The 12930-nt window shown below is 49.5% G+C and overlaps 1 protein-coding gene across 2 annotated transcripts in view; it reads right to left on the bottom strand.

Moving 5' to 3' along the window:
* LOC139237980 (adhesion G protein-coupled receptor E3-like) overlaps positions 1–12930 on the bottom strand; it is a 51368-nt gene that overhangs the window by 18473 nt on the left and 19965 nt on the right. Inside the window, exons 6-11 of one of the 2 annotated variants that reach the window (XM_070867347.1) lie at positions 11394–11565; positions 10102–10221; positions 8583–8773; positions 7661–7831; positions 6621–6824; positions 3838–4073 (exon numbers count right to left, since the gene is read on the bottom strand). In XM_070867347.1, the coding sequence (XP_070723448.1) occupies positions 3838–4073; positions 6621–6824; positions 7661–7831; positions 8583–8773; positions 10102–10221; positions 11394–11565 (1094 nt within the window). The remainder of the gene's footprint in view (positions 1–3837; positions 4074–6620; positions 6825–7660; positions 7832–8582; positions 8774–10101; positions 10222–11393; positions 11566–12930) is intronic. The other variant, XM_070867348.1, reaches the window with a different exon arrangement.

Raw genomic sequence — 12930 nt, 5'->3', positions numbered from 1 at the left:
AACATTCCCAGCATCAAAAGCACTGAACACACTCGATCAGCTCAATTGGGCGGGCCACATTGTCCGCATGCCCAACACGAGAGTCCCAAAACAAGCGCTCCACTCGGAGCTCCGACATGGCAAGCGAGCCCCAGGTGGGCAGAGGAAACGTTTCAAGGACACCCTCAAAGCCTCCTTGATAAAGTGCGACGTCCCCACCGGTACCTGAGAATCCCTGGCCAAAGACCGCCCTAAGTGGAGGAAGAGCATCCAGGAGGGCGCTGAGCACCTCGAGTCTCGTCGCCGAGAGCGTGCAGAAACCAAGCGCAGGCAGCGGAAGGAGCGTGCGGCAAACCTGACCCACCCCTTTCCTCCAACCACTGTCTGTCCCACCTGTGACAGAGACTGTAATTCCCGTATTGGACTGTACAGCCACCTGAGAACTCACTTTTAGAGTGGAAACAAGGCTTCCTTGATTCCGAGAGACTGCCTGTGATGATGATGGCAGCTTGGTAAGTTTATCCGACTCTCCGGTCTGTGTTACGCTCATGTCATGCAGGGTCATGTACTGTGATATAAAATGCATTTTAATGCACTGTCTGTTGGCCATTTACGGTGTGGTGATGTAGCGATGATAGTCCTTGAAATAAGACTGTGATATGTCACGGTACTCATGTCGGCGTGGTCCCGGTCTGCAAGACCGTCAGCAGGCCGGGGCCATTGGAGGGAGCAGCGTGCGGTGGCGTACCACTGCAGGGAGCAGCGCGTGCTGCTGCAGGAGAGCGACGGCTGACTGCAGTGCGGGGCAGGTACAGCAGGAGCGGCGAGGTCGGGGCGAAGGAGCGACGAGAGTTCGTAGCGGGATGTGATCGGGGCCCAGGAGAGGCGTGGGTTTGGGGCCCAGAAGAGGCGAGGGCCCAGGGGCAGCATGGGCCCAGCGCACACTGTGCAATATGTGTGCGCACTGGGTCCGTGCAGCGGAGCTGGTCTCCAGTCGTCCTGGTTAACCCTTGCCACTGGACCAAGGCCTAGCTCTGTCAAGCCCCGTGTGGTGGCTGGTGTGCAACGGCCACCCCACGTTAAAAAAATCCACGCACAGGCATCGTCCACCCTTCATGATGTAGTTCGGGATCCGGAATATTAGGTCCTTCATTGAAACACCTGTGGACTCAGCCATTCTCGGCGTGGAAGCAAGTCCTCCTCGAAACGAGGGACTGCCTATGATGATGATGTCAACATTACCAACCCCCTCCGTTGTTAAACACTGAAATCTTGTCTTGTACTTCAGATGATAAATTGGAGAGCATTGACTGAGGCACCCCATCCAGCCCTGCCACGCAAAGGCCATGTGCAACACCAACAATGTCCCCCTCCGGCGCGTGGCAGCACTTGTGATCCGCAAAGAGCCGTTCCACGCGCTCTGAGAGGGTGCAGGGCTGCTCAACCATGGGCTGGGTCACATTGAACAAACTGCACACAGCCGTGATTACATTTTGGCCGACCTGACCACCGCTGCTTTTACGTATCGCTCCCCCAAGCGGCCGCCTGAGGTGACTGCACCTGCTGCAGCTGCCGGGAGCGAATATCACATCCGGGGCGGTAACGGGGGTGCTGCGTACCGGATGACGTCACCATCTCTGGGGCCAGCGCTAACTCGCCAGGGGAGTTCGCGGACGCCGCTACTTTCGCCGCGCCCGGTCGGTGAGCCGTTAGCGTCCCATTATCGCCCCCCGGTGGGACGAACGGGAGGTGCAAAGGAGGCCAATTTCTGTCCCCCAAGTCACTATTAGGAAGCAGATCACGGGAGTTCTCTCTGGGGTCCTGACCAAAATGTATCCCTCATTCAACAAATATAACAGATCCTCTAGTCATTTTTCACTTTGCTGTTTGTGGGAACCTGCTGTGCGCAATTGGGTTACTCAGTGGGCAGCACTCTTGCCTCTGGGTCAGAAGGTTGTGGGTTCAAGTCTCACTCCAGAGCCTCGAGCACAAAAATCTATGCTGACACTCACAGTGCGATGCTGAGGGAGTGCCACACTGACGTCTTTAGGATGAGACATTAAACCGAGGACCCATCATGACAACAGTGACGACATGTCAAAGAGGTATTTCATTGACTGTAAAGCACTTTGTGACATCCTGCGGCTGTTAAAGGCGCTATATAAATGCAAGTCCTTTTTTATTTACCCAGTGAAAGAAAGAAAGACTTGCATTTATATAGCGCCTTTCACGACCACCAGACATCACAAAGCGCTTTACAGCCAATGAAGTACTTTTGGAGTGTAGTCACTGTTGTAATGTGGGAAACGCAACAGCCAATTTGTGCACAGCAAGCTCCCACAAACAGCAATGTGATAATGGCCAGATATAGAATTAGGGGCCGTCCATTTAAAACTGAGATGAGGAGGAATTTCTTCTCTCAGAGGGTTGTAAATCTGTGGAATTTGCTGCCCCAGAGAGCTGGAGGCTGGGTCATTGAATATATTTAAGACAGAGATAGACAGTTTCTTAACTGATAAGGGAACAAGGGGTTATGGGGAGTGGGCGGGGAAGTGGAGCTAAGTCCATGATCAGATCAGCCATGATCATATTAACTGGCGGAGCAGGCTCAAGGGGCCGTATGGCCAACACATGCTCCTATTTCTTATGTTCTTATGAATGAAGGGTTTTGATGGGGTAGACGTAGAGAAGGTGATCCAGCTTGTGGGAGACACCAAAACGAGGGGTAGAAATATGAGATCGTCGCCAATAAATCCAATAGAGAATTCAGGAGAAACCTCTTTACTCAGAGATTTTTGAACTATAGGGGAGTGAAGGGTTATGGGGAGCGGGCAGGGAAGTGAAGCTGAGTCCATGAATAGATCAGCCATGATTGTATTGAATGGCGGAGCAGGCTCGAGGAGCTGTATGGCCTACTCCTGTTTCTATGTCTTATGTTCTTATAATCTGCTTTTGTTCTGCTGATTGAGGGATAAATATTGGCCAATTGGCCAGTGAGGCGTCATCAGTTGTTGAATAAGTGAATGGAATGCTCGCTGACCACTAACTATGTTTGATCATCTTTTCCGGCGTACTTCCCTCTCATGGTCTATGACTCAATCAGAATCCTTCGCCCGTGTGTGATGAACTCCCAAGACGATGCCTTGACGGCAGTACACAGGCCTCACACTCAAGCACAGCCGAACCCTAACCCTAACCCCGAACACCATCCCTAACACATAACCCTTACCCGAACCCCTAACCCTAACCCTAACCATAACCCCGAACCTGAACCCTAACTCTAACCCGACCACTAACCCCTAATCCTAACCTGAACCCTACCCCTAACCCCTAACTCTAACCCCTAAACCTAAACCCGAACCCTAGTCTTACCCCTAACCCTACCACTAACCCCTAACCCGAACCCCTAACCTGAACCCGAACACTAACCCCTAACTCTAACCCTAACCCTAACTCGAAACCAAACCCTAATCCTAACCCTAACCCTGAACCCGTAACTGTAACCCCTAACCCCTAACTCCAAACCTGACCCTAACCCCTAACCGCTAACCCTAACCATAACCGCTAATCCTAACCTCGAACCCTAATGCCTAACCCGAACCCCGAATCCAAACCCTAACCCCAAACACTAACCCGTAACTCTAACCCCTAACCGTAACCCTAACCCCAACACCGAACCATTAAGCCTAACTCCAACCCAAACTCTAACCCTAATCCTGACCCCTAACCCTAACCCCTAACCCCAACCCCAACCTCAACCCTAACCCTAACACATAACCCTAACCCTAATCCTACCCCTAACCCCTAAACCTAACCCTAACCCCTAACCCTAACCCAGGAGGTCGCCTCTGTACTCACTGTGTGTCGGTCCCATAGCCTTCGTGGTTCACCGCGGCGGACACGGCCACAATCGCCGCCGGACACCCGTAGCCGGCGGTGTACATGAGCCAACGGGGGATGATGCGGGTACGGGAGAAGTTCACGACCTTGAGGTTCAGCACCATGAGGCACAGCTGGGTGGCCTCCAGGGACATCCATGCAAAGGCTGCCAGGAACAGGTAGTGCATGCAGCCAGCTAATATGGCACAGAAAACCTAAACAGCAACAGAAATCCTTCATTACAATCGATTACAATAGTTAGAACTCTTTCTTATCCCTTCCAGGGGTGTGGGCATCGCTGGCAAGGCTGGCATTTATTGCTCGTACAAAATACTACAGGTGCTGTAGATCATAATCTCTGCCCATATTTTTCTCCCTTTCCTCTTTATTTTATATAAACCCCCCATCCCCCCCAATCTTATGTATATTTCTCTCTGTTTCCAATGGCAACTGGTAATTATCCCGCCATTCACACCCTATCTAGACTCATCTTTTTCTAACTTGTGCCATTACCATCTCCAGTCGGCCCATCATCCCTTTTGTCTCTCTAATCTCTCCTGTCTTCCACCCTATCACAGACCTTCCCTTTTGTTCTTTCCTCCCCTCCCCCTTTCAGTGCTCCTTAAGAATCTGTTCATTTCGAACCCTCTCCAGTTCTGATGAAGGGTCACCCACCCGAAAGGTTAACTCTGTTTCTCTCTCCACAGATGCTGCCTGGCCTGCTGAGTTTTCCAGCATTTTCCGTTTTTATTTGCCTCTAATTGCCCCTTGAGAAGGTGGTGGTGAGCCGCCTTCTTGAACCGCTGCAGTCCGTGTGGTGAAGTCCTCCCACAGTGCTGTTAGGGAGGGAGTTCCAGGATTGTGACCCAGTGACGATGAAGGAATGGCCGATATATTTCCAAGTCAGGATGGTGTGTGACTTGGAGGGGAACGTGGAGGTGGTGGTGTTCCCATGAGCCTGCTGCCCTTGTCCTTCTAGGGGGTAGAGGTCGTGGGTTTGGGAGGTGCTGCCGAAGAAGCCTTGGCGAGTTGCTGCAGTGCCTCTTGTAGATGGTACACACTGCAGCCACGGTGCGCCAGCAGAGTGGTTATGCTGTTACTGGACCTATCCAGGGGCCGAGACTAATGATGCAGAGACAAGTTCATAATCCCACCATGGTAACTGGGAAATTTAAATTCAGTTAATTAAAGGCTAGTATCAGTAATGGTGACCGTAATTGCCGTAAAAACCCATCTGGTTCACTAATGTTCTTATAGGGAAGGAAATCTGCTGCCCTTTCCTGGTCTGGCCGATATGTGACTCCAGACCCACAGCAATGTGGTTGACTCTTAACTGCTCTCTGAAATGGCCCAGCGAGACACTCCTATCCAACGTGAGACTGGCTGGTGTGCTGAGCTAGTTCCCTGGGTGTTTTGTGATGTTCATACACCATCAACTGGCACATCCTCAGGTTGTGGGTTCGAGTCCCACTCCAGGGAGTTCAGCACATAAATGTGGACTGAAACTCCCAGTGCAGTGCTGAGGGAGCCCTGCACTGTCGGAGATCTTCCAGATGAAGCATTAAACTGAGGTGATGAAGGTGCTATAGAAATGCAAGTCTTTCTTTCATTTAAGGCTAAAGAAAGGATTGCATTAATATAGCGCCTTTTGCGTCCACCAGACGTCTCTAAGCTTTACAACCAATGAAGTATCGTAATGTGGAAAATGTGGCAGCAAGCTCCCACAAACAGCAATGTGATAATGATCAGAGAATCTGTTTTTGTTCTATTGATTGAGGAATAAATATTGGTATTGGCCAACTCACAGAGGATAACTCCCCTGCTCCTCTTCAAAATAGTACCATGGGATTGTTTACATCCACCCGAGAGGGCAGACAGGGCCTCAGTTTAACATCTCATCCGAAAGACGCCACCTCCGACAGTACAGCTCTCCCTCAGCACTGCACTGGAGTGTCAGCTGAGATTTATGTACTCAAGTCCCTGGAGTGGGACTATGAACCCACAACTTTCCTGACTCAGAGGCAAGTATGCTGCCCACTGAGCCACAGCTGTCACTATTTTACAAGAAATGGTTCGCTAGTATTGATACCAGGGTTGCCCTGCCAGTCGAGACAATGAGGAGGTAGGATTTTTATAGATGATATGCATGCAACTGACAGCTATTTTAATGCACCTCTATCCTCTGTAAAATATGTTTTAAAATCTAATTCCAATTTTCTGCACTGGTGCGTACAATGGATTAGTGCAGGTGTTGTCTATATGGTGTGTAGTCCTCAGTCTTGAGAATTTAAATTAGTACAGGCAACTCTCGATTATCCGGGTCCCTCGGGGATTGGGCCATGCCAGGTAAACGATTTCTCCGTTAGAGCGAGTTGACATTATAAAGTTAAAACTTCAATGAATAAATACTGTGCAATCAGCTACAAACAGTAACAAGGCAGTTAAGTACGGACATTACCAGCATGCATGCAGGTGGCCTCGAGGAGGAGATTGTCTAGCTCCTGGGGTTCCAGAGTACGATGCCTTCCCTGGCCGAAAGGACTCCGACGTCAGCGGCGGTCGCGAGAGACAGCGGCTGCAAAAGCGCGCACACACGCGGAATTTTAAATGCCGTTACAACGGTTTCCCGTTGCATCCGTGTGCGGATAATCGAGAGTTGCCTATAGTTGAAAATTAGACAGCGCGGGATCCAAATTCAGAAGTGAAACCTGGCCATTGGTCAGCCATTGTCTGTGGGTTAAACACGATATAGGACGCCTTACCATGTCTGTATCAATGGACATTGCGACTAGAAAGACCACCTCGGCCAGGAACAGGCTCAGACACAGGTGGGCCCGGATGGTGGTGTTCAGGTTCTGAATCGACGCGCAGCAGAAGAAGGTCCCCATTGCGAGCAAAAGGCACAGCAAGGACACGGGCAATCCGAGACAGGTGATCCAGCTGAGAATGGAGAGGTGTATCGGATTCTACGGAGCCGATTAAAAACAACATTAGGGTCAAAGTGTAACAGTGATGTGGGACATTTTCCGAATTTGTATTGTAATCGGACTGCAATAGCGATTGGACCCCATTTTTGTGTGTCTGTGTGTTTGTGTCAATGTGTGAGTGTGAGAGTGTGAAAGTGAGAGTGAGTGAGTGTGTGTGTGTGTCAATGTGTGAGAGTGTGAAAGTGTGAGAGTGAGTGAGTGTGTGTGTGTGTGTCAATGTGTGTGTGTGTGTGTGAGTGAGTGAGTGAGTCTGTGTGCGTGTGTGTGTGTGAGTGAGTGAGTCTGTGTGCGTGTGTGTGTGTGAGTGAGTGAGTCTGTGTGCGTGTGTGTGTGTGAGTGAGTGAGTCTGTGTGCGTGTGTGTGTGTGCGTGCGTGTGAGTGAGTGTGCGAGAGTGAGTCTGTCTGTGTGTGTGTGTGAGTCTGTGTGTGTGTGTGTGTGTGTGTGTGTGTGAGTGAGTCTGTGTGCGTGTGTGTGTGTGAGTGAGTGAGTCTGTGTGCGTGTGTGTGTGTGAGTGAGTGAGTCTGTGTGCGTGTGTGTGTGTGAGTGAGTGAGTCTGTGTGCGTGTGTGTGAGTGCGTGCGTGTGAGTGAGTGTGCGAGAGTGAGTCTGTCTGTGTGTGTGTGAGTGAGTCTGTGTGTGTGTGTGTGAGTGTCTGTGTGTGTGTGAGTGAGTGTCTGTGTGTGTGAGTCTGTCTGTGTGTGTGTGAGTGAGTCTGTGTGTGTGAGTGTGTGTGTGTCTGTGTGGGCGTGGTCCCGGGACAATCGCCCCTCAGAGTGCTGCATGCGATTGAACGGCGATGAGAGTTTGAGCTGTACCGTTATGTCATAGAGGGCCAGTAGCACGGCGAAGCTGGACAGGTGACTGCAGCTGCATTCGGTGTGTGTGTCATTCCCAGCCGTTAGTCGGCAGCCTGCCGTGGACCAGTAGCCGCCCTTTGTTGTCGCTTTCCAAAAGGCGCAAACCTTCTTTCCGCCAGCGACACCTCCCTGCAGAAAAGAAGCAGTTTCCGTGATACGCAGCCGCGATGCTGGGCTCTACCAGTCCGAGGCGCAGGTGGACGCACAGCTCTCTTGCCTCAGAGTCAGAAGGCTTGTGGGTTCAAGTCCCACTCCAGGGACTTGAGCACAAAAAAATCTAGGCTGACACTCCCAGTGCAGTGCTGAGGGAGTGCTGCACTGTTGGAGGTGCCGTCTTTCAGATGAGATGTTAAACTGAGGCCCTGCCTGCTCTCTCAGGTGGACGTAAAAGATCCCGTGGCACGATTCAAAGAAGAGCACGTGAACTGTCCCAGCCAATAGTTATCCCTCAATAAACATCACTATTATTTGATCTTTATCAGATTGCTACATTACAACAGCGATTACGCTGTAAAAATACTTCATTGGCTTTGAGACATCCAGTGGTCGTGCAAGGCGCTATAGAAATCCAAGTCTTTCTTTCCTGCTGTTTGTGGGAGCTTGCTGTGCGCAAGGTGGCTGCTGCGTTTCCCACATTACAACAACGACTACACTTCAAAAAGTACTTCATTGGCTGTCGGCGCTTTGGGACGTCATGAGGTTGTGAACGGCGCTATAATAAACCTTTCTTCTTACAATCAGATACCTATGATCAGTCCAAATTATTGAAATGTCGCTGGGCTTAAAAGTTTATTGCAGTTGATTGATTGATAAAAGACACTAATGATTGACAGAAATCGCATTAAAAACGCGGACAGCAACTGCGTCAGAGTGCACGAACCTCTTTGCCTTGCAAAGTGATGTTCACAGTGCCGTTCAGCTTGTGTGTCTTTGCGTTCCCTTGCGTCACAGTAACAATCTTCGAATTAAACTGGCTCGTCAGTAGTTTTCTCGAACTTTTGCTTTCCTCCTCCAGCAACGTTGTGTCTAAAATGGCCTCCAAATCACTGTAGGAGATGAAGGCCAGTAAAGCTGGCAGCACGGATAGAAGAGACAGGAAAAAAAATCAGATTACTGAAGCATTGGCGTTTCAGAATGTGTGGGATGAAATCGTGCAGTGACGTTAGCTAAAATCCAGAGCTCTGCTACCCGTATCCCAACTTGCAGCGAGTCCCGCTTACTCATTACACCCCCTGTGCTCGCTGACCTACATTGGCTCCCGGTTCAGCAATGCCTCAAAGTTAAAAATTCTCATCCTGTGTTCATGCACTCGCTCCCTATCTCTGAAAGCTCCTCCAGTCCTACAGCCGTCCGAGATCTCTGCGTCTCTCCAATCCTGGCCTCTTGCGTATTCACAATTTTCGTCGCTCCACCATCGGTGGCCGTGCCTTCAACTGCCGAGGCCCCAAGCTCTGGAATTCCCTCCCGAAGCCTCTCTGCCTCTCTACCTCTCTCCTCCTTTAAGATGCTCCTTATAACTTGCCTCTTTGACTAAGCTTTTGGTTGCCTGTCCTAATATCTCCCTATGTGCCTCCGTGTCAAATTTTACATCGGCTATACATCACAGAAACAGGCCATTTGGCCCAACCAGTCCATGCCAGCGTTTATGCTCCACTCGAGCCTCCTCCCGTCTTTCCACATCTAAATCTATCAGCATAACCCTCTATTCCCTTCTCCCTCATATACTTGTCCAGCCTGCCCTTAATGCATCGATACTATTCGCTTCAACCACTTCCTGTGGTAGCGAGTTCTACGTTCTCTGCCCCAGAGAGCTGTGGAGGCTGGGTCATTGAATATATTTAAGGCGGAGATAGACAGATTTTTGAGCGATAAGGGTTATCTGGAGCGGGCGGGGAAGTGGAACTGAGTCCATGATCAGATCAGCCATGATCTTATTGAATGGCGGAGCAGGCTCGAGGGGCCATATGGCCGACTCCTGCTCCTATTTCTTATGTTCTTATGATAACCCTCCTGTGAAGCGCCTGGGGATGTTTAACTACATTAAAGGCGCTATAAAATGCAAGCTGCTGTTGTTGTTGTAGTGCAGCGATGGATTTTGTACGGATTTACTAAGGAAGCTGTGTCTAAGGAAGCGTGTCTCTCATTTGCGAGGGTGTTCCCAGGAGTGCGACAATACTTTCGGGGGGAGGGGCTCAAGGTGCGTATGCAGGGGACTCTCTGGGTGTGCACCAACATGTGTAGGAAGCGTCTGCTGGTGCATCAATATTTACAGGGGGTCGCTGGGCGTGCGTCACTGTTTGCAAGTGGTCCCCACGCAGAGTAGTTTGAGACCTGTGCCGCTGGTCATTTGCTCTCCATTGCAAGTAAACAGAATTGATGCGAATAATGTAGAAATGTACCAGAATCATCGTCACCAACAATCGTACTGCAGTACACATTCAAGGTGCTTCCTTTGGCTTGTAAAGTCATGATGTCACTTCCTGTGATCTTGACCCTTTCAACGAAACCGATGTCAAGATCTGATGGGGAGAAGGGAAGATGATTTTAATACCACGGTTGTATTTTTGCAGGGCAGGGTAATTTCGAACAACAACAACTTGTATTTATATAGCGCCTTTAATGTAGTAAGATGGCCCAAGGTGTTTCACAGGAGTGTTTTAAGACAAAACAAATCCATTTGACACCGAGCCACAGAAGGAGAAATTACGGCAGGTGACCAAAGGCTTGGTCAAGGTTGGTTTTAAGGAGCGTCTTAAAGGAGGAAAGAGACTTAGGGAGGGAGTTCCAGAGCTTAGGGCCCAGGCAGCTGAAAGCACGGCCACCGATGGTTGAGCGATTACAATCAGGGATGCTCAAGAGGGCAGAATTTGAGGAGCGAGAGATCTCGGGAAGTTGTGAGGCTGGAGGAGATTAGAGATAGGGAGGGGTTATATGTACACTCAATACTGGAACGTGCAGTTTAAAATTTCTATTTTAAAACATGCAGGGGCTGAATATATTTGGTCTGGTCTGCTCAACTCCAATTAATCCAACGGGAGTCAAGTGGAAGGGCTCAGGAAATGTTTGTCATGGGGACATGCTGGGATTATCTGGTCCTTATCACATTGCTATTTGTGGGAGCTTGCTGTGCACAAATTGGCTGCCGCTTTTCCTGCAACAGTGACTACACTCCAAAAGTGCTTCATCGGTTGAAAAGCATTACATCCCGAGGTCGTGCGTGGCACTGTGCCAATTGACGCAGAGCAAGCTCTCACAAACAGCACTGTGATAATGACCAGATAATCACTTTTTTTTTTGTTCTGTTGACTGAGGGATAAATATTGGCCCCAGGACACCGAGGATAACTCCCCTGCTCTTCTTCGAAATAGTGCCGTGTGACCTATTACGTCCACCTGAGCGGGCAGATGGGGCCTCGGTTAAACGTCTCATCCGAAAGACGGCACCTCCGACAGTGCGGCGCTCCCTCAGCACTGCACTGAGAGTGTCGGCCTAGATTTATGTGCTCAAGTCTCTGGAGTGGGACTTGAACCCACAACTTTCTGACTCAAGAGGCAAGAGTGCTGCCCACTGAGCCACGGTTGACACGCTAACAGTGGGAGCATGATCAACGATCAAAGAAGCAGCTTTTTCTCCTAAAGTGTGTAGCGCACTTTGTGCGTTCTCGGTTTATGAGGTAAATGTGGGGCTTTACCCAAGGCGGGGCTTGTTATCCTCATGTTTTTGCGTAAGCCCAGAGCAGGCACTATGACAGTGCTTTTTATGTCCTCCAGGAAGTGGGTGAATGCTTTCTGTCGCTCCGAGTTCTCTGTACCTCTCGAAGCGGTTAAATTGGCGAGCAGATTTTGGGAGAAGTCAATGATCTTCTGCGGAATGAAACAACGTGTTAGTTTTGAGTTACGGCAAGGATTCATTGTTCAGATAATGTTCAGCCAAGGAGGGGCTGAAGGATTCGTTCTTTCTCCTAAACAAAATCACATCCAAGGTCCAATATTTTTAACGGTCATGCAAGTAAAGGTCAACGGTCAAATTAATCACAGAACATTACAGCACGGGAGGAGGCCATTCGGCCCATCGTGCCCGTGCCGATCGACAAAGAGCTATCCAGTCTAATCTCACCTTCCAGCTCTTGGTCCGTAGCCCTGCAGGTTACAACTCTTCAAGTGCACATCCAAATACTTCTTAAATGTGGTGAGGGTTTCTGCCTCTACCACCCTTTTAGGCCGTGAGTTCCAGTCTCCCACTGAAGAAATGTTTTGTCATCTCCCCTCTAAACCTCCCTACAATTACTTTAAAACTATGCCCCCTGGTTATTGACCCCTAAGGGAAATAGGTCCTTCCTATCCACTCTATCTGGGCCCCTCATAATTTTATAAATCTCCCCTCAGCTTCCTCTGTTCCAAGGAAAACAAACCCAGCCTATCCAATCTTTCCTCATAGCTAAAGTTTGCCAGTCCTGGCAACATCCTCGTAAATCTCCTCTGTACCCTCTCCAGTGCAATCACATCCTTCCTGTAATGTGATGACCAGAACTGCACGCAGTACTCCAGCTGTGGCCTAACTAGTGTTTTATACAGTTCTAGCATAACCTCCCTGCTCTTGTATTCTATGCCTCATCTAATAAAGGAAAGCATTCCGTATGCCTTTTTAACCACCTTATCTGTCCTGCTACCTTTAAGGATCTGTGGACATGCACTCCAAGGTGCCTCTGCTCCTCCACACCTCTCAGTGTCCTCCCATTTATTGTGTATTCCCTTGCCTTGTTGCTCCTCCCCAAATGCATTACCTCACACTTCACTGGATTGAATTGCATTTGCCACTTTTCTGCCCAACTGACCAGTTCATCGATATCTTCCTGCTTGCCTCCTCACTGTCAACCATACAGTATCATCTGCAAATGTCTGTATCATGCCTCCTACATTTAAGTCTCATCATCATCATCATAGACAGTCCCTCGGAATCGAGGAAGACTTGCTTTCACTCTTAGCATGAGTTCTCAGGTGGCTGAACAGTCCAATACGAGAATCACTCTCTCTGTCACAAGTGGGACAGATAGTCGTTGAGGGAAGGGGTGGGTGGGACTGGTTTGCCGCACGTTCTTTATAAAATAACGTGCTGGGAAAAAAAAGAAAGAGGTGAACAGATCTGTTGTAAGTGTTCGAATATACAGGACCAAAACAACTTGCATTTCTCTAGCACCTTTAACATAGTAAGATGTCCCAAATGTACTT

This window comes from Pristiophorus japonicus, chromosome 24 (assembly GCF_044704955.1).
Source record: "Pristiophorus japonicus isolate sPriJap1 chromosome 24, sPriJap1.hap1, whole genome shotgun sequence".
Lineage (NCBI taxonomy): Eukaryota > Metazoa > Chordata > Chondrichthyes > Pristiophoridae > Pristiophorus > Pristiophorus japonicus.
Note: the sequence above shows the minus strand (reverse complement) of the source record. Positions and strands in the feature narration are given on the sequence as shown.